At 44.1% G+C, this 22,360-nt stretch overlaps 2 protein-coding genes across 3 annotated transcripts in view; one reads left to right on the top strand and one right to left on the bottom strand.

Moving 5' to 3' along the window:
* LOC126191404 (cytochrome P450 6k1-like) overlaps window positions 1-20,884 on the bottom strand; it is a 134,774-nt gene extending 113,890 nt beyond the window's left edge. The window contains exon 1 of one of the 2 annotated variants that reach the window (XM_049932270.1): window positions 20,841-20,884. Coding sequence is in view for 1 of the 2 variants with exons in the window: in XM_049932269.1 (XP_049788226.1) it covers window positions 14,412-14,422 (11 nt within the window). In the remaining variant the exon portion in view is untranslated. Of the gene's footprint in view, window positions 1-14,411; window positions 14,545-20,840 lie in introns of those variants that run through there. The other variant, XM_049932269.1, reaches the window with a different exon arrangement.
* LOC126191405 (uncharacterized protein K02A2.6-like) overlaps window positions 1-22,360 on the top strand; it is a 314,219-nt gene that overhangs the window by 129,448 nt on the left and 162,411 nt on the right. The window lies entirely within an intron of this gene.

Below are 22,360 nucleotides of genomic sequence, written 5' to 3' on the forward strand. Positions count from 1 at the left end.
GATGTACTGTGGAGACCTCACGCCCCACGTGTTGAGCAATTCGGCGGTACGTCCACCCGGCCTCCCGCATGCCCACTATACGCCCTCGCTCAAAGTCCGTCAACTGCACATACGGTTCACGTCCACGCTGTCGCGGCATGCTACCAGTGTTAAAGACTGCGATGGAGCTCCGTATGCCACGGCAAACTGGCTGACACTGACGGCGGCGGTGCACAAATGCTGCGCAGCTAGCGCCATTCGACGGCCAACACCGCGGTTCCTGGTGTGTCCGCTGTGCCGTGCGTGTGATCATTGCTTGTACAGCCCTCTCGCAGTGTCCGGAGCAAGTATGGTGGGTCTGACACACCGGTGTCAATGTGTTCTTTTTTCCATTTCCAGGAGTGTATTTGTAAATAACCACCTGTCAACTTGCCCATGAAATGCACGTGTCGTAGAATGAGGTGCGGACTGCATTACTGGAGCAGTAATTGTACCCGTATAACCAACAAAGTGTGCAGATCATGGCCTGATGTAATTTGATCCTAAAGTTCAGTTCCGTTAATGCATTATTCAAGCATTTTGACTATGAATACACTTCCTGACAAAAAAAAAGGAAGACCCTCATAAGACGTGGCCAGATATCCCTGTAACTTCGTATACACGCTCACCATCGGCGGATATGTAAATAATTGAAGTTGCATTTCCCTATTGCAAGTAGAACGGCCACCAGGGTGTTGTTCGTGTTGGTCGTCATTGTGGTAGTGTATACAAGAGTTGTGAGCAGCACAGATGTCGAGTGGTCACTGTGGAGGACACAGAGATGCCGTATACTGCTGTGACACAGCGTTATCAGCACCTGACAGAGTTTTAACAGAGTGGATCTCCTTTGCGTCTGCTGGTCGAATCAGGTAATATTTGTGGGGCATTCGGATGTGACAATGGTCCAATATTGAGTGGGAACATGAAGGCAAGCATATTCGTTGCGAAGCTTCCGGTTGATCACGTCTGATCACGGCAAGGGTGGGTCTCCGTGTTGTGCACAAAGCACTTCCTAACCCCTTCACATCGGTACCTGTCTTGCAAGAGCAAGTAAACGACTCCCTGTAACATTCCGTATCATTACACACCACTGGTCGGAGACAAGCAGCTTTAGGACGAGGGAATTACTGTTCCACGCGTAGGCTGCTGTTAACACCACAACACAGACTGTTGTGTTTGCAGTGGTTCCTTACTTGGAATCATGGACTGCTGACGAATGGCTTTGTATTGTGTTCAGCTGGTGTCCAGTGATGAATTGTCGTTCCACATTGCCGGCCAGTGTGGCCGAGCGGTTCTAGGCGCTTCAGTCTGGAACCGCGCGACCGCTACGGTCGCAGGTTCGAATCCTGCCTAGGGCATGGATGTGTGTGATGTCCTTAGGTTAGTTAGGTTTAAGTAGTTCTAAGTTGTAGGGGACTGATGACCTCAGATGTTAAGTCTCTTAGTGCTCAGAGCCATTTGAACCATTTTTTTGGTTCCACGTTAACACGGATTACCATCGCCAAAGAAACTGGTATGAGCATGCCTATTCAAATGGTTCAAATGGCTCTGAGCACTATGGGACAATTTCTGAGGTCATCAGTCCCCTAGAACTTAGAACTACTTAAACCTAACTAACTTAAGGTCATCACACACATCCATGCCCTAGGCAGGATTCGAACCTGCGACCGTAGCGGTCGCGCGGTTCCCTACTGAAGCGTCTAGAACCTCTCGGCCACTCCGGCCGGCATCGCGGATGAGTATGGTGGCGACCTTGCGACAGATTGCAGTCTTCCAATGTTTTGGGGAGGCACAGCGGTGTTATTCCTGCCGTCATGGTGTTGATAGTTAGTGGGTTTGCCTTCTGGTCACGTCTACTAGCGGTTGAGGGGACTCCGAATGCATAACAGTACGTTACAGACATCCTGCGCCCTCAGGTCTTATATCTCATGCAGCTGTATCGTGGTGCCATTTTTCTACAGAACATTGCTCGTGCATATATGACATGTGTCACTATGAACAGCCAACATGACGCTGGAGTACTCCTGTGAGCAGCAAGATCTACAGATATGTCCCCGATGGAACATATGTGGGACCATCCGGTACATGAACACCACCCCAGTGGCGGTACGGAGTACAAAGCATGATTTGTCCACCGTGTACAAAACCCAGGGATTGAGCGATGACAGGATATGGAACAAAAAAGGTCTAACGAACTTATCTCCGCAATTCGTGGTTCCATGCTAGAGAACAATTATAAATCAAACATTGTTACAGAGATTGCGGTCTAATATGCGCTGTACCATACAGCCACATTTACAGTATGCACGGTTTCCTCCTAGAGTCTGGTACTGTTCCTCATACGTTAGGCTCTAACGCCCTCCCCTGCCATCGTAATTGGTTACGTTTTGTCTCATTCACTTCTGCTGCTGTTTATCTTGTAGTGGATGCGATGCAGCGTCGTTCTCAGTGGTTCCGTATTGGAATCGAGAGCTTGCCGACATGGTGTTTACTTACGGAAAGGCAAATGGCAACGGTCGGCGGGCAGCGAGGGTGTATCAGAAGAACTATTCCTGCCGACAACAACCACTGCATTCAATGGTTGGAACAGTGTTTCGCCGTTTGCCTGAGATAGGGTCCTTTTAGGAAGCAGGAACTCATGAAGGACGTACCCGAAATGTTCGGACGCCAGACTTGGAGGGAAATGTGATTAGCACTGTGGAAGGCGACCGCCGTGTCAGTACCAGGCAGTTGGCCCTTCAGTGCAGGGTAAGCCAGACGACAGTGTGGAATATACTCTATGAGAATTGTTACTACCCTTATCACTTACCCCCCCGGCTAGCAGGGCAGTCTAACGTGCTGCTTTTCGGGCGGGAAGGCGTGCCGGTCCCCGGCACGAATCCACCTGGCGAATTAGTGTCGAGGTCCGGTGTGCAGGCAAGCCTGTGGATGGTTTTTAAGGCGGTTTTCCATCTACCTCGGCGAATGCGGGCTGGTTCCCCTTATTCCACCTCAGCTACACTACGTCGGCGATTGCTGCGCAAACACTGTCTCCACGTACGCGTACACCATAATTACTGTGCCATGCCAACATTTGCGGTTTCACTCGTCTGGTGTGGGCCGTTCCCGGGATGATCCACTGGGGGCCGAACCGCACAATAACCCTGGGCTCGGTGTGGGGCGGCGGTGGGGTGGGTGGACTGCTGTGGCCTGTTGTAGAGTTGTGACCCACTGAGGACTACAGCGGGACGAAGCGTCCCTGTCGTTTCTAGGGTCCCGTTTCAATGCACACTTATCTCTTACAGGGTGTTCAGGGCTTACTAGTGACAGACGGTTTTGTCACTGGTTTCTTCACCAGGCAACCTCTATTCTGGAATTTGTGTCATCCATCCTATTCACAGGTGAGGCCAGTTTATGCGGAGTTGTAACTTCAACTTGTAAGTAGGCTGTTTATGTTTTCTTATTGGTAACGCCACGTAGCGCTCTGTATGAAAATCACTGGCTGTGCTGTGTGCAGTCTGTGGTTAGTTTGCATTGTTGTCTGCCATTGTAGTGTTGGGTAGCTGGATGTTAACAGCGCGTAGCGTTGTGCAGTTGGAGGTGAGCCGCCAGCAGTGGTGGATGTGGGGAGAGAGATGGCGGAGTTTTGAAATTTGTAAGACTGGATGTCAATTATGAATATTAAGGTAAATACTTTGTTTGTTCTCTATTAAAATCTTTCATTTGCTAACTATGCCTATCAGTAGTTAGTGCCTTCTGTAGTTTGAATCTTTTATTTAGCAGGCAGTAGTGGCGCTCGCTGTATTGCAGTAGCTTGAGTAACGAAGATTTTTGTGAGGTAAGTGATTTGTGGAAGGTACAGGTTAATGTTAGTCAGGGCCATTCCTTTGTAGGGATTTCTGAAAGTCAGATTGCGTTGCGCTAAAAAATATTGTGTGTCAGTTTAAGCACAGTCATGTATAATTTTTCTAAGGGGACGTTTCATAAACTTTCATAACAGTCATCTGTGGAATAGTATGCAGATGACTGGATGACAGCGAATCATCAGCATCGGTGCATCCGGAATGGCCGGGATAATTGGTGACCGTGTTTTCCGACCAATCTTCGTTCCACGTCGCCTGACAGCCGGAACTATCGGCGTTTCTTGCGGGTGACTGACTCCCGTGGCATACCGTATACAACCGTTGTCGGCGACCGTGACTCAGGAGCGGATACGAAAGAAAAATGACATCCTTCGAAATCGAGTCTGTGCATGCATCAAGGCTGGAGGGATTGCAACATCATGCTAATAAATGGGCGCATATTGCCATCTTCTCTATAAATCTGATACGATGTTCTGATAATTGAAATACTATTAAATGACCTCGTAATCCGTGAAATTTCATTTCGCTTTCTCGTCTCCTATTGGTTGCTTAACTGTTTGTCAGGCAGTGTTGTTGCTGTGAGTTTACGTTGTTACCATAAGGTATAGTGTATTTACGTTGGCTAAATATTGATTTCGACCGTTAGTTCCTAATCAGTTGTTTTGACCATAAAGGCATGCGACACCTTGTATGTATACGATGATCATTACTGCAATCTAACGCTTGCAACAAAACCGAACATCGAGAGAGGTGTGGATACAGCGCGAGACAATACACATAATAATGAAAAGAACAGAAAATGAATCTCATTTCAGTACCGGAACTCAGGATGTTATTCAGTTTAGTCCAGTAAATACGGTCGAAAGGTGTTATTGGGCAGTTTTGAATGGTAGTAATGCAGATCCAGAAAAAAAGGAATCATCGTAATTATCGATACCATATGAAGTACAGAGACAGTTTTGATTGAACAACTATTATTTATTTTTTATTTATTCTATTATTTAGCCTGACCGGATTAGGGCCTTTAGGCCCTCTTTTACATCTGGCCAGGAACAACACATACAGATGTATTACCAAAACATTCATGAAAATGATAACAATCTTAGAGACGATAATAATCTTAATAATAGTAATAATAATAATAATAATAATAATAATAACAATAATAATAGTTGACAATAATGAAAGTAACGATAAATGGTAATAATAACAGTAATAATAAAACAAAGTGCATTAAAAATAACATTGACTAGTTTAGAACAACTTACATCATGTTTAGTATTGTCAGAAAAAGAAAGGATGAAGAACAGTAAAATTGGAATGACAGTAATAGTGGCTGTTAGGAGAGGACTTGATTTAAGTGGATAATTCTGTAAGCGAGGAGAAGGGAAAAGTTGTAGGGGGTGGCGATTGAAGAGTGAGGGCTGCAGACCAGTATGTGGGAGAGAGAGCTATTGCAAGAGAAGGTGAGCCATTAGCTGCCTTTTGAAGCCTGGAAGTGATTTAATTTCTCCGATATTTTGAGGAAGATTGTTCCGAAGTCGGGTTCCGGATACAGAAAATGATTTCGAAAACATGACGGTGTTGTGTGGTGGTACTGAGAGGATCTTACTTTGTTGAGGATGAGTATTTCTGCTGTGCTATGCAATGGCTGAAGATAAGTAAGAGGGAGTCTGATGATTGAGAAGACGATGGAGTAAACATAATGTATGGTAGTCCCTACGTTTAGCAGCACGTAGCCACGATAATTGTTCATAGGCTGGAGTGATATGATGACGAACGTCACAAATATATTGTACGCAAGCATTCATCGCCAGTTCAAGCCTGTGAGAGTTTTCGTACGAAAGTCCTTGAAGAATAGCAGCACCACGGTCGAGAATAGGGAATGTTGGAGATTCTACGAGCTTCTTCGTAAGCTCGAATGGAAATACTTTTTTATATTTCTGTAGACAATGAAGGGAGCAGAAACTTTCTTACAGACTGCAGTAGTGTGTTCAGTCCAGTCTAAGTGGTGGTCCAGGATTATCCCTAAGTTCTTTGCAGAAGGAGAAAGGTTATTTCTGTGTCATTTAAAATTAAGCATGGAAGAGATTCTCTTTGCTGTGTTGTAATAAGTCTTTTGTGGGCGACTAAGACTGCTTGGATTTTGGAAGGTTGTTGTTTGAGACCTAAGTTCTGCGACCATTCTGAGAAAGCAAGTAAGTCAGCATTTACATGATCGATGGCTGTGTACAGGTTTGCTGGACTTGCAGTGAGATATTACTGAAAGTTATCAGCATATGGGTGGCATCTGCAGTGGGAGAGAATAGTTGACATATCATTAACATACAATGAGAAAAGTAATGGGCCCAATACTGTTCCTTGTGGGACCCCTGATAGAGTATCCTACCACTGCGACCTTTTGGTACCTACCATTACTCACTGCTGGCGGGATGTAAGGTATGAGGGGAAACACTGTACATCTTATTCAAATTATGATTTTTTATACTCTGGCTTGTGCAAAAAATGGTTCATTTCTTTTTTCTGTCCTTTTCCCAAACATGTATCTTCAGTTCGTCTGGTTTCATATATTGAAATTTTCGCAAGAAGTACCTGGTTTGGCATTGCACTTAAAAACTAAAACATGTTCTTTTTTGTTTGTTTTGATTGCTTACCCAAAACTACAATCATTGTGAAGTTGGAATTGTACAAACTCGCTTGCTTTTATGGGTTTATGGCTGACAGCAAGTCATCTGAAAAGCAGTTGGAGAAATTTGCTTAAAGAACTATTATTTTATGCACTTTTTCCGTCACTCTCCTCTGGCATAATATGTTTTATGCATAAAAACTAGATTTAGGAATAATTTATGTTGCCACAGGCATCGAGAGATGCTATGTAATTGACGCTACCCACTTGTTCAGCGTTTTGTATTTTGTCCAGTATAGCGCTAATTTTGACTGTTTGAGGGAGTTTTTGCGGTCATACAGCCGCCGATTCCCTCTACACACACACGCATACGCACGCACGCACGCACGCACACACACACACACACACACACACACACACACACACACACACAGAGACGCAAACACACATGAGATTACGAGACTATGGCATGCGGGGTGGAAAGAGGTGGTGAGTGTTTTTAGCGGCTGGGGTTTACTGGGTAAACAGAAATGACTAGCTAGTCGAAGTGCATAAGAAATGCAGGCTGTGGCTGGCCAATGTATTATGGGTGGATAAGTTTGTTTGAAATGAAAAACGGAACAGCAAATACACCAGAAATTTTGTAGTGATGAGACGAGCTCATTGCAGTTTTAAGTATAATTCTAGACCCAATATTTTAAAGGTTATAGTACGCTTTTACTTACAATAGTTTATAAAATTAATAACAAATGAACGACTGAATCAGTATCTTTATATGAGGCGTTATATGAAAGTTGACGATGACCGTATGCACCACAAGCAGCTGCACAAATAAGTGTATAAACAATTGCAGACGATTTATTAAATGTTAATGTGAAAATTCTCCATAGTCGCACGTAATATGAAGGCAGCATGAGCTCCCCACTTTCTTAAAATATTCCTAGTGGATGAGTGATAACAATTTGTTATTTGGTTTGAATTAGTAATGTTTCTAAAGGTTTAACATATTGCAATGCCGGATGCAGGCATGTATTCGTGAAGTTTATTAATAACTTGTTAAATACTGTGGCGATATTTTAGTGAGAGATGGCAAAGCGACCGTAATAAATTTATCTGTGTTCTAGCATGTTATATATATATGTAATTGTCTTTAACTTGAATAATTGTCAATATTTAAGTAATTAACGGGAATTCAGTAGTGTGAGACGCCACAGAGCATTCAATCGGTCGAGGAAAGGCGCGCAGGGACTCGTGTCAGCAAGCTTTTGTCGCTCCTGTTGAGTGTCTTATTGTCGGGAGGATGTGCAGCTGAGGAGCCGTGGTCAATGGAAATACTTCAGAATGCCATGACCGTAAGTTACACGCTCTAACATTTTACACGTGACTTAGAATATTTGACTATGAGTTTTTTGTTTTGGTAATTGATTTTGCGAGGTGTAATTTGGTTTACGGGATTGAAGGCAGCTGTGAAGTGCGAATATTCCCTGCATTTATTATTTCTGTTCTGTCTGATGAACTAGATGGATATTTTCTGCGCGGTGATTGTTGAGAATATCGAACTTTCCCCCTGCAGTGGGAAACTGAAGTTTCGAACTTTGAACTTTTCTTGTTCTTTTTATGAATTAACGTGCAGTTAGATGTACTTTGCTCTCACGTCTTGATGTGCAGAATGCTCTCTTTGTATTACATAACAACATACTTTGCACTACATAAAGTAATCATTATTTAACGGTTTTTGTTTGTATCTGCAAATCCATGTGAGGCCAACATTCTCTTTAGTTTGAACTATAGCTACATGGTTTACCTCAGAATATTATCCTGAACATTTTATCCAGTTAATTTACATTTTCTTCAGTGTCTTATTAAACCATACTAGACAGGCACATTAACAAAAGCTAAAGACATCTTTAACTATGCTAAAGTCACTGTCTACTAAATAAGGGTTTGAGGAATATTTCTGTATTTAATATTTGGGGTTTAAAGCATTGGTGAAACACCGACCCATCCGACAACATATCGAGTCAAGACAACAGATTGTGCATTGTTTATTGAACTAGGGACATAGAAACGACGGAGAGGCTTCGTTCCGGCGTAGCCATCAGAGGTTCACAACTCCACAACAGGCCACAGCAGTCCACCCACCGCACCGTCGCTCCACACCGAACCAGGGGTTATTGTGCGGTTCGGCCCCCAGTGGACCCCCCAGGAACGTCTCATACCAGACGAGTGTAACCACAAATGTTTGAATGGTAGAGTAATTATGGTGTACGCGTACGTGGAAACAGTGTTTGCGCCGCAATTGCCGACATAATGTAACTGAGGCGGAATAAGGGGAAGCAGCCCGCATTCGCCGAGGCAGATGGAAAACCGCCTTAGAAACCATCCACAGGCTGGCCGGCACACCGGACCTCGACACTAATCCGCCGGACGGATTCGTGCCGGGGACCGGCATGCCTTCCCTCTCGGGCAGCAGCACGTTAGACCGAGCGGCTAGCCGGGCGTGCTAAGACAACAGATACTACAATTTGGTCGTGCATTGCCCACACAGATAGCGGCCTACACAGCTGCCAGTGCAGACCGAAAAGTTTTCCGCAGCAGATACACCACATACAGGGTTATTACAAATGATTGAAGCGATTTCACAGCTCTACAATAACTTTATTATTTGACATATTTTCACAATGCTTTGCACACACATACAAAAACTCAAAAAGTTCTTTTAGGCATTCACAAATGTTCGATATGTGCCCCTTTAGTGATTCGGCAGACATCAAACCGATAATCAAGTTCCTCCCACACTCGGCACAGCATGTCCCCATCAATGAGTTCGAAACGGTAAGGCTTCTGCTTTAGCCTTTTCCGTAAGATTTTCCAACCGTCGGCTGTGGTACATTTAGCTCCCTGCTTGCTTTATTCATCGACTTCCGCGGGCTACGCGTGAAACTTGCCCGCACGCATTCAACCGTTTCTTCGCTCACTTCAGGCCGACCCGTTGATTTCCCCTTACAGAGGCATCCAGAAGCTTTAAACTGGACATACCATCGCCGAATGGATTTAGCAGTTGGTGGATCTTTGTTGAACTTCGTCCTGTCGTTGCACTGTTATGACTGACTGATGTGAGTGCATTTCAAGCACGACATACGCTTTCTCGGCTCCTGTCGCCATTTTGTCTCACTGCGCTCTCGAGCGCTCTGGCGGCAGAAACCTGAAGTGCGGCTTCAGCCGAACAAAACTTTATGAGTTTTTCTATGTATCTGTAGTGTGTCGTGACCATATGTCAATGAATGGAGCTACAGTGAATTTATGAAATCGCTTCAATCATTTGTAATAGCCCTGTATATACAATTTTAGATGAGTAGTGAAAACAAAATATACTTATCTTGCCTAAAACATAAAACCACCACTAACTTTATGTGATATTTTTACAAAAATAAAACGAAACACATTAAAGATGAGACATAGGCGCTGAAACTTGTTGAAACAGTCAGGATGTCTCATTTCTTTTTTTACTTAACACACTTATCCATCCGTATGATAGGTCTAATTAATCAATAAATTCCGTTATATACGCAGAACAGTGGTATTATCCGCAACAGTGGGTGATGATTGTCAAGAGTTTCCTTCAACTTGTCTTAATTGTAAAGCTGCACTCTGAATTCATTATGTTAATTAGTGGGGAGTAAAAACACGGCCTCTACAGTTTCTGTCGCCTTGGCTGCCTTCAGTGGGCGAGGCAGCTGCAGCTTGCGCCCGGGGGAGCAGCGGCGGCTACCCGACTCCTGTGAGCGATCGCCCACTATCGCATTCACTGCGGCAGAAGGGGGCGTACGTCTTTGACAGAATTATCAACGCTGGAGGAAGAATGCATTCGGGTGCTGATTTCAGCGAACTCGCACTGTCCTCGATACTTTGCGAGTATGAATACATGGGTTTCTCCGAAGGACAGACCACCCACGAAAATGGCGTGTCCCGTGCGGTAAAATCGCTGTATTGAGCAGTAACAACGGGGCGACTCCACAAGTGAGTCTTTTGTCTAGTGCCAACGGGCTGCTGACGTCTTGTGCGTAAACATGGAGAATGTAACGGAACTGAAATGATGGTGGGCTGACAGTAATTTGGAGCCCGCGCGTCGGAAACGGGCGCGCTTGTGTGAGACTGCCAGGGAGTGCACCCTGATGCCATCTATTGGCGAAACTGGGAATTAGCGCTACCTGTCAGACAATGCACTAAGCTCTCGGAGTCAAATGTATTCTTTTTCTTGGTAATTATAAGTTGTTACTGTATAATTTAATGTTGTAAAGCGCTAGTAGTAAATCATTATGACTGGTATGAACTCCAGGGTAATAAATATAAATATTCTTAAATACTAAATGATTTCAGTAAAAAGGTGGTAGGGGAACGCCCCCACTCTTGGTGATACGAGTGTAGCTAGGGGTAGCTGGAGACACAGGGACTGAACAATGGAATGGCCTGGGGAGTGTTGACGTGATCGGACGTGCGTAACTCTGCTCACGCAAAAGTGATTGTGCAACAGAGAAGAGGCGAATATCGTCGCCGTTTTTGGAGTAAAACGCGACGAATGGTTGTTGAAGCCGCCTCTATGCCACTGGGGCTGAGTGTAAGAGTTCCTGCACCCAGATTTTATGGCGGACGTGCAGTAGCTTATACGAGTGCTACAGCTCGTAGTTCCAGCCGCCATTAAGGGCATGAGGCGTGAAGAGCTGCGTTAGCCACATGCATTTCACCACCAGCACCGACACGTCTACTCAAGGCAAGACTGCTTGCAATTGTTAAGTCGAACTTTGTATACATGTAAAAGGAGAATACCAGTTTTCTTTTATGCAAGTGCAGAGGACAGAATATAGTAATGAGTAAAATTACGACGCATGTTGTTCATTGTAACGTGTAGTAACCTCAAACATAGTATAGTGAAATCAAAGCGTATAAGAATGTTGAAAAGAGCAATGGTCTCACCAGAATGAGTCGCCTATTTATAGTTACTTAAATTTTTCTGAGTAACCTTTCAAGTAAAGTCACTTAACTAATTCTGTATCAATTGTCCAAAGAGTAAGATCCAAAATCATTAAATAAGTGAAGGATAGAATTTTGTTAACCCAAGTTGCATAAACTGTCTTGGTAGTAATTACCAAGCCAACTCACAGAAATTGAGAGAGTATTTGCTTTGTAGAATCATCTAGAATGATCAGAAATAGTAATATTCAGAATTAAGTTTAAATTCAAATCAAGCCATTTCACTTTGAAACGAGCCAAAAATTGATTTATTCTTTTGCTCCTTCAGAGCTGGCGACCGTAGTTATAAGTATTTTCAGGAGGATTCGACGGTAAGTCTGCTGCTCTCGTCGTGCTGGTAGGATTATCCACTGCTGCTAGCAGTGGTGATTGGATACATAAGCTCACTACCAAGTTAAGTGGGTCAGGTAGGCAGTGTTACCGTGTGAACTGTAGGGCACTGTAGGCCGTGGATCGAACCCGTTCAATCATCACAGCTCTTAGGGAAATAGTCCGGTTAGGAGTGTACTAATCATTAGGTAAATACTGGCGAGTAACGGTCAAAAATGTATACGCAAGTGAATTTAGCAAGGTCCACGTAGCACCTAGTTAATGTGGTGCAATGGCGAGGGTAGGAGTGGAGTAAAAGTGAGCTGAGCTTGTGACAGCTGTGCTGTATTCAAATATTAACAACGTGAATTCACTACTACCTCTTACCGTTAGGACTGAGATATTTACAGTTAAAAATACGTAGCAGTAAGCGCAAAGGCGTGACAGCTACAAGTCCGTATTGGTTTTATACATACGGAATTAGGAAGCGGGTCATTCCGTCAGTGGAGGGGGTTAAAACAACCGAGTCAGTTGAGAACATACCCCATTTACTGATGGAAAGATTCGGCGGTTCGGTCGCAAGAAGACAAGCTTACATAAAGTTTTTGCTGGGACACAATCTGATAGGCTGCAGTTTGGAATCTTTGGGAACGCTGATGCGTCATAGTACGGCACTCGCAAATTTCTGAAAGGAGGAGTGGGGTAGTTTGGCGTTAGGAATCTTCCAAAAAGCGATGCCACATCTTCCAGAACAAAACTGTAAGGACGTTTCTGACTGGCGGAAAAGAGTATGCGGTTTCAGACTGGACAGAATGACAGTTTTGGCTGGCCCGCACCGGGAAAGGACCGGGAGCCATAGCAAACGCACTTATCCGCCTGGAGCCTCAGTAAATACACTTCGTCATTGATACGAATAGAGCACAGAGTTCTTCACCGTGAGAGGGGCAGTTTATTCACGAGCAGATGGGCTGCATAATTCACTGCCGCCTGAGACTTCGCCGCGCCTCGTCTCCCGTAAATGATGCAAGTGTCGCAGCAGTGGGGTACGAAGTTCGTACGGGATGATAGGCGTGTTAGTTCAGATTAATAAATCACTCACAGTGTGGTGTCCTTTCGGGCATGATTTTACTCTTTGGGATTCTATTTCTCTTTACTCATTAACCTTGCAATACAGTCTTCACCAACACTTCAGTCTCGCGATTAGCAATTATTTAACGCACTTTTATTTAACACCGTTTCTTGTTCGTTCGGCCTGTTTTATGAGAACTTTGCCAATTCCGTCCCCCTGAATATCCACAGTTACAAAACGCTCCTGTATGCGTATGCACTCATTCTCCTGTGATGATATTTGATCCTTGTTTGTCAGGAACAATAACTGAATTAATAACCAATAAATGTACATAATTTGTAAACATTACTTCGTTGCAGTTGTTGGTAGTCCTCGTCACTACTAGAGTAACTATTTTTTTAAATATTTAATCAGGCCACACAGCTACAGTCTATGTGTTAGAGCCAACCCTTTCCTTTAGTTTCCTTGTGCACAGTTCCTTTACATACGCCTGGAGCGTAGTGAGGGACCTGCACCTCGAGAGGGGATACTCAGAGAATGCCAGTAGCAAAGGAGATTGATTTGAACTTTAACCCAGGGGAGCCTTGCACGATAAAGAACAGAAAACAGAAAAAAATCGTGTTTTGCAGAAGATGGAGTTTAAAAAGCCCACAGTAAATTCGCAAACAATGGAAAAACTGTAAGCGGGAGGTTACTGTTGTGTCTAGACAAGACAGTCTAGACACAAGGCGAGGAAACCGAAAGGGCACGCGTCGTCTGGAACAGGATACGTAATGAATGCTATAAAGGAAAGTACGTAGCTGCGGTTATACTTAACTTTAATCCATCATTTGTATACAGCATTCTTGATGATACAAGTGAGACTCTCTCTAGATATGGTTAATGGCGCCTTGCTAGGTCGTAGCCATGGACTTAGCTGAAGGCTATTCTAACTATCTCTCGGCAAATGAGAGAAAGGCTTCGTCAGTGTAGTCGCTAGCAAAGTCGTCGTACAACTGGGGCGAGTGCTAGTACGTCTCTCTAGACCTGCCGTGTGGTGGCGCTCGGTCTGCGATCACTGACAGTGGCGACACGCGGGTCCGACATGTACTAATGGACCGCGGCCGATTTAAAGCTACCACCTAGCAAGTGTGGTGTCTGGCGGTGACACCACAGTTACAATCTCAGCAAAACATTTTATACAGCTTATGAAAGTCTGAGAAAACGTAAGCACTGACTAGAAGTACGGGCTGACTGAAGACAGGGAGTACAGGGGAAGTACTAAACAGAAACAAATCTCTCTCTGGTGGAATGAGATAAGAGACAACTCCAGGGAAACGGATTACATTACTGTAGCTGTAGGTGCTATGAACAGAAGCAATTAGTTTAATATTTTGAGGAATCAGCCTCAGTTGCACAAATTTTCTGGTCTTTACCAGGTTTCGGCTAAATTAATCTAGCCTTCTTCAGAAGCATAAAATTACTATAACATGCCAGAGTAAGGCAAAGTCAGCATTAAAATTAAAACCTATATTACCGTGGTACCATGTCGAATAAAACTACTTAGCTGAAGTCCAGCCCATGCGGTCACTGTGCGGTCGGTTGGCAGCGGCAACTAACGTTTGCACTGACCGTTGCACGCGGAACTGCACTGAGGACATAGCAACTCGTGCGCGCGCGCAAACGGAGAGTCAAGGCTGTATATCGTTGGCTGTCTGTATATCACGTGTTGGGAAGTGATAACCGTAATTGTAAGCAAACTAGGCATTATGTACATGAAGTCCCTCTGAGTATTAACTACATGCAAATTGTATTAAATGGTAGGAAATTTACTTAGTTGGGTATATTAAGTTTAAGGATAACCTTTACGACTTTCAGCAGATATGGTCATCGTGTAAAGTATCCCCACGGAACATGCCTTACTTGTCTCATTTAAAACCTATCAATAATTTAACTAGGGTGCAACTGGGCGTTCAACGCCCCTGTCATCACACTTAACTAGTATTGACCGACATAGGTCAAGCGTATTAATTAAAATGTGTCGGAGGGTACAACGTCTCCGTCATCACGCTTACATGCTATTGACCGACATAGGTCAAGTACACTAAAATATACTCTACGATGTACGTTAGACGGGAAATATTTTTTATAGGTAACATTGTGAGTAACGCGATACACATGAAACGTTATCGTTATCATTACAAGGGAAAATTTAGAGCAGCTAAGTTCTACTTTACTTTGCTGCATAATTGTTAAATTAATGTATGCCAATGAGCGACATAGGCCACGCATATTAATTAAAGTGTGGCGGAGGGTACAACGTCTCCGTCATCACGCTTATGTGCTACTGACCGACATACGTCAAGTGTACTAACATATAATCTACAATGTACCTTTGACGGGAATATTCTTCCACAGGTAACATTGCGAGTAACGCGATAAGCGCGTAGCGTTATCGTATCATAGAAAGGGGAAGTATTTAAAGCAGCTAAGCTTGACATACTGTGCTGCATAATTGTTAAATTCGACTATAATGCGGCCGGAGTGGCCGTGCGGTTCTGGGCGCTACAGTCTGGAGCCGAGCGACCGCTACGGTCGCAGTTTCGAATCCTGCCTTGGGCATGGATGTGTGTGATGTCCTTAGGTTAGTTAGGTTTAATTAGTTCTAAGTTCTAGGCGACTGATGACCTCAGACGTTAAGTCGCATAGTGCTCAGAGCCATTTGAACCATTTTTTTTCTCGTCTATTAATGGCGTCCAAACTCTCGTGAAAGAGTAGTGGGCCAAACTTAAATTTAAAGATAAGTGTGAGGCTTGATGTCTGAACATGGTATGCGGCAAACAGGAGAGAAATATGGTAGTCAATGTAACAGGGATAAATTAAACCAACCGTAACAAAGATTGGAAATCTTCGAAAAAGTTTTTATTTCTCAGTAGCAGCTGATCGTTCAGAAGGATTTCCTTATCGGATAGCAAGTGTTTAAAAATCTGCATCTCCTCTAGAATATCTAGCTTTGTTCCTTTTACCTCACAGTACAACAGCTCAGTATTAGTTGGAGGATTGGTTGCATGGGCCATTTGGACGAGGTGCTCGGTGAAAGTCGAACCCCGTATGCCGTCACCACTTTTCGTTGGCATATGCTCTCTATATCTTGCTGACAGCGCTCTCTCTGTTTGGCCGATGTTAAAGCTAGGGCAGTCACCGCACGTGATTTTATGTACCTCAGAGAGAGATAGTTTGTTCTTAACTACTTTTAAATAATGGATTAAATTTTTCTTTTGGCTGTGGGGGATACTTTACACGATGACCATATGTGCTTAAGGTCGTAAAGGTTATCCTTAAACTTTATATACCCAACTAAGTAAATTTCCTATCATTTAATACAATTTGCATATAGTTAATACACATAGGGTTCAAAAATGGTTCGAATGGCTCTGAGCACTATGGGATTTAACTTCTGAGGTCATCAGTCCCCTAGAACTTAGAACTACTTAAACCTAACTAACCTAAGGACATCACACACATCCATGCCCGAGGCAGGATTCGAACTTGCGACCGTAACGGTCGCGTGGTTCCAGACTGTAGCGCCTAGAACCGCTCGGCCACCGCGTCCGGCTACACGTAGGGACCTCCTCTACATAATACCTAGTTTGCTTACAATTACGGTTACGAGTTTCCAACACGTGATATACAGACAGCCAACGATATACAGCCTTGGCTCTCCGTTTGTACACGCGCACGAGCTGCTATGCGCTAAGTGCAAGTCCGCGCGCAACGGTCAGTGCCAAGGTCAGTTGCCGCTGCCAACGAACCGCGCGGTGGAGAGATGCCGGGGCTGGACTTCAGCTAAGTACACTCCTGGAAATGGAAAAAAGAACACATTGACACCGGTGTGTCAGACCCACCATACTTGCTCCGGACACTGCGAGAGGGCTGTACAAGCAATGATCACACGCACGGCACAGCGGACACACCAGGACCCACGGTGTTGGCCGTCGAATGGCGCTAGCTGCGCAGCATTTGTGCACCGCCGCCGTCAGTGTCAGCCAGTTTGCCGTGGCATACGGAGCTCCATCGCAGTCTTTAACACTGGTAGCATGCCGCGACAGCGTGGACGTGAACCGTATGTGCAGTTGACGGACTTTGAGCGAGGGCGTATAGTGGGCATGCGGGAGGCCGGGTGGACGTACCGCCGAATTGCTCAACACGTGGGGCGTGAGGTCTCCACGGTACATCGATGTTGTCGCCAGTGGTCGGCGGAAGGTGCACGTGCCCGTCGACCTGGGACCGGACCGCAGCGACGCACGGATGCACGCCAAGACCGTAGGATCCTACGCAGTGCCGTAGGGGACCGCACCGCCACTTCCCAACAAATTAGGGACACTGTTGCTCCTGGAGTATCGGCGAGGACCATTCGCAACCGTCTCCATGAAGCTGGGCTACGGTCCCGCACACCGTTAGGCCGTCTTCCGCTCACGCCCCAACATCGTGCAGCCCGCCTCCAGTGGAGTCGCGACAGGCGTGAATGGAGGGACGAATGGAGACGTGTCGTCTTCAGCGATGAGAGTCGCTTCTGCCTTGGTGCCAATGATGGTCGTATGCGTGTTTGGCGCCGTGCAGGTGAGCGCCACAATCAGGACTGCATACGACCGAGGCACACAGGGCCAACACCCGGCATCATGGTGTGGGGAGCGATCTCCTACACTGGCCGTACACCACTGGTGATCGTCGAGGGGACACTGAATAGTGCACGGTACATCCAAACCGTCATCGAACCCATCGTTCTACCATTCCTAGACCGGCAAGGGAACTTGCTGTTCCAACAGGACAATGCACGTCCGCATGTATCCTGTGCCACCGAACGTGCTCTAGAAGGTGTAAGTGAACTACCCTGGCCAGCAAGATCTCCGGATCTGTCCCCCATTGAGCATGTTTGGGACTGGATGAAGCGTCGTCTCACGCGGTCTGCACGTCCAGCACGAACGCTGGTCCAACTGAGGCGCCAGGTGGAAATGGCATGGCAAGCCGTTCCACAGGACTACATCCAGCATCTCTACGATCGTCTCCATGGGAGAATAGCAGCCTGCATTGCTGCGAAAGGTGGATATACACTGTACTAGTGCCGACATTGTGCATGCTCTGTTGCCTGTGTCTATGTGCCTGTGGTTCTGTCAGTGTGATCATGTGATGTATCTGACCCCAGGAATGTGTCAATAAAGTTTCCCCTTCCTGGGACAATGAATTCACGGTGTTCTTATTTCAATTTCCAGGAGTGTAGTTTTATTCGACATGGTACCACGGTACTATAGGTAATAATCTTAATGTTGACTGTGGCTTACCCTGGCATGTTATAGTAATTTTATGCTTCTGAAGAAGGCTAGATTAATTTAGCCGAAACCTGGTAAAGACCAGAAAATTTGTGCTACTGAGGCTGATTCCTCAAAATATCAGTCTATCGCAGTTGCTGACGGGGCCGCAATATGCTAAAAATTCTTAGCAATTAGTTTGTTAGAATTTCAAGAATGGCAGCAAGACAACGAAGCCGTTTATTGTTTGCACAAAATTAAGAGACAGAGTAAGGGGATTTTTGTGCTGTTGCTGGGGTCGTACAAATGTGTCCCCGCATGGAAGCCCACATTACATACTGAGATGGAAGTTTACTATCCTTTACTTCTAGAGAGGCGTAAACGTCAGAAATAAAGTTCCGGACGGTATGCTATTCAGTCGGTTAGTTATTTTCATGTCACGTGGATGTTTTGCACGATAAATCGTAATGATGTGGAACTTGTCATTTTACATTCATCGCAAATTAATTTGCGTCTGTGGTTACATATTCAATATTTCTAAGGTTCTTTTTCTTTTTAAGAAACAAGATATACAGATGTGCATTAATAATTGCTATCCACCACCTTTTATACATTAAAATAATAGAAATACTTCTACAGATTAGAAAGAGTTGTAAAGAAGAAACTTTTTCAGTTTGTTTTCAAATTTTGCTTTGCTGTCTGCCTAACAGCTGTGGCCGCCAACAGTAGTACAACAATCCCCCAATTCAAGCGTGGTTTTACTGCGTACTTTGTTGCCAGACCTACAAAGGAGCTTTATCGCAGAATTTTTCTCATATAGATGATGTATTCTGCCGCAAAAACAGAAGGAAACACAGTTCCTTTAACAACTGCTTATGTCTGTATCTCAGTGTTTAATAAATTTGGGAAAACTTGTCTTTATTTGATGATCCATGGCGGCTAGTCTTCACCCCATAATCAACAACCATCTAACATTCACAACTGGATAAAGTTTTATATACAGTGAAATGAAATGAAGAGTAGAAATTGAAGCCGCTCTAAGTACGAAATCTAACATTTGCTGGAAGAATGAAAAAACAAGGTACCTCTGTTTGTGTCAAAAATATTGAGAAGTTATTCTGATACTACAGAATTATACTGCCTGTCCCATCACCACATAAAAATGATACAAATTAGGAAATAAAGTTTGTTAAGAACTTTCTAAGTGCCATACTAGGAAACTGGATGGTTCTAAGTGCCAATAAGAAATTTTTTACATGTTGTGTCTTGCAAAGAAGCAAACAGTAACTATCCACAATGAATAATGCTATTTATTGACATAAACAGCGTTATTACCTGTTCAGAATCGACAGGCTTATTTTCAGATAACTGTTCACGTTTGTATTACATTTATTGCTGTGTACATTAGTTGTTGGTCGTTTTTTCCATCAACTAATGTAAGCAGCAGGTGTTATACAAACGTGGACAGCCCTATGAAGATGTTGGTTCTAATGCATGAACGAGCACTTTTCGTGTAAATGAATAGAATTATTCACTGTGGCCGATTGCTATTCTCTACATCTACATCTACATGATTTCTCTGCAATTCGCACTTTAGTGCCTGGCAGAGAGTCCATCGAACCATTTTCATACTACTTCTCTACCATTCCACTCTCGAATGTTGCGTGGGAAAAAGGAACACCTAAATCTTTCTGTTCGAGCTCTGATTTCTCTTATTTTATTATGACCATCATTTCTCCCCACGTAGGTTCGTGTCAACAAAAAATTTTCGCATTCGGAAGAGAAAGTTGGTAATTTAAATTTCGTAAATAGATTTTGGCGCAAAGAAAACCGCCTTTGTTTCAGTGACTGCCACCTCAACTCGCGTATCATATCAGTGACACTCTCACCCCTGTTGCGCGATAACACGAAACGAGCTGCCCTTCTTTGCACTTTTTCTATGTCCTCCGTCAATCCTACCTGGTCAGGATCCCATACCGAGCAGCAATATTCCAGCAAAGGGCAAGTGTAATGTAGGCTGTCTCTTTAGTGGGTTTGTCACATCTTCTAAGTGTTCTGCCAACAAAGCGCAGTCTTTGTTTCGCCTTCCCCATAATATTATCTATGCGGTCTTTCCAATTTAAGTTGCTCGTAGCTGTAATTCCTAGGTATTTAGTCGAATTGACAGCCCTTATATTTGTGCGATTTATCGTATACCCAAAATTTATCCGATTTCCTTTAGTACCCATGTGGATGACCTCGCACTTTTCTTTGTTTACTGCCATGCAATCAGGCGGGCGCTGTGGTAGCTGGTCCTGCGCTGCTATGCATTTGTTTCGCATGGGTGTGATCCCCAATCACTGACTGACTAGCCCGACCATCACACATTCATGTTTTCATAATTATGTGGTGGCACCTGAAGACGAAGCTTTAAGCTTCGAAACAGGTCGTGGAATAAATTAAGACAATTACTAGCAGCTGAAGCGGATTTCTATTCTATGTTCCCCAATTGAGAACGTTCACCTGATCAAATATTTTGCACACTGGTTAAGTTTAACTCCTAGGTAGTTATCGCATTGAGGAGAAACCAGCAGCATTTCACCAGTGCAAAGCAAGTGTAACGCTTGAAACCGTTCGGTGAGTCGCAGAATACACAAAGTGAAATGCCTTCAGCCACTTACTTATCAGTAGACGGGTACCGTCAGTGTTCTGGACGACGTATCCTACTGCGTCGGCGACAAAGAAACTATTAAAGACGCTGTGAATGGCGCTGCAACTTATATGACTCAGCTTTCTGGAGGCTGAGATACCGGGCTTTACCACGAGGTCTTTGGTGACGGAAAATAACTGCGCGTGCACGTAAGGTCACCTTGTCTCACAGTCTCGTCTCCGATATCTGCTTACCGGGCAGCCTTTCTGCGCAAATATGCTGCCGGAATATGCTTGTGAAGAGTCGTTTCATGCCGATCCATCATTTTCTTGTGAATTTCTGTGATACTAAACTTCGGTCTGAAGCTGTTCATCATATAATTCCATTATACGTATACAGCCAACGTCTTCCTTTCCACTTAGGAAAAAAATACCACTGACTGCAATGACAGTAAAGAACTGTAAATCTATCAGGCATGTAAAAGAATCTAGTGATGCTCGAAACTGTTTTCAAGACATAGTGGAATGCGTGAAGTTCTTTCATCGTTTCGAAGAGTGCTCGTTACACAATTCCAGCGAACATATACTCCTGTACCCACAACTCGGGAGACATCTTTAAGTAATCGAGAACGGAGAAATCATGTTAAATACACGCGCTGCAAATGGTAGTATTAATATTAATTCCCATTCAGACAGCGTTTAAATAATTTTGCTGTGCCCTGTAACCGTGAGTCTTATTAACTTATAGCTAGATGACGAATGAGTATGTTGTTGGTACACTGCGTCCTTGCAGCTGTTATCAAGTGATAACTCAGTCTCAAAATTAGTCTGAAGAAAATATGATTTTCGTAAATTTCCTTTTCGTTACTCTTCCACACGACTGTTGAAGTATTTATTAATGAATCAGTTACCGCAGAATACTACTATGGTTACAGGAAGCGATTTAAATTTTAAATGTTTTTTCATTATGTAGTATAAGTGGCTTGTACCTACGACTCAGAACCGTCTGTAAATCTTTATTCTACGCTTATGAGTTAGTATTGACTGGAATACTCTCTTTCAAATTCTGAAGGTGGCAGGGGTCAAAACAGGCAGCGAAAGGCTATTCACAATTTGTACAGAAACCAGATGGCAGCTATAAGAGTCAAGGGGCATGAAAGGGAAGCAGTGGTTGGGAAGGGAGTGAAACAGGGTTGTAGCCTATCTCCGATGTTGTTCAATCTGTATATTGAGAAGACAGTAAAGGAAATAAAAGAAAAATTTGGAATGTGAATTAAAATCCATGGCGAAGAAATAAAAACTTTGAGGTTCGCCGATGACACCGTAATTCTGTCAGAGACAGCAATAGACCTGGAAGACCAGTTGAACGGAATGGACAGTGTGTTGAAAGGAATTTGGGAGAAGAGAAATTTGTGGCACAGCTTGACTAGAAGAAGGGATTGGTTGGTAGGACATGTTCTGAGGCATCAAGGGATCACCAATTTAGTACTGTAGGGCAGCGTGGAGGGTAAAAATCGTAGAGGGAGACCAAGAGATGAATACACTAAGCAGA

Source organism: Schistocerca cancellata, chromosome 6 (genome assembly GCF_023864275.1).
Source record: "Schistocerca cancellata isolate TAMUIC-IGC-003103 chromosome 6, iqSchCanc2.1, whole genome shotgun sequence".
Classification (NCBI taxonomy): domain Eukaryota; kingdom Metazoa; phylum Arthropoda; class Insecta; order Orthoptera; family Acrididae; genus Schistocerca; species Schistocerca cancellata.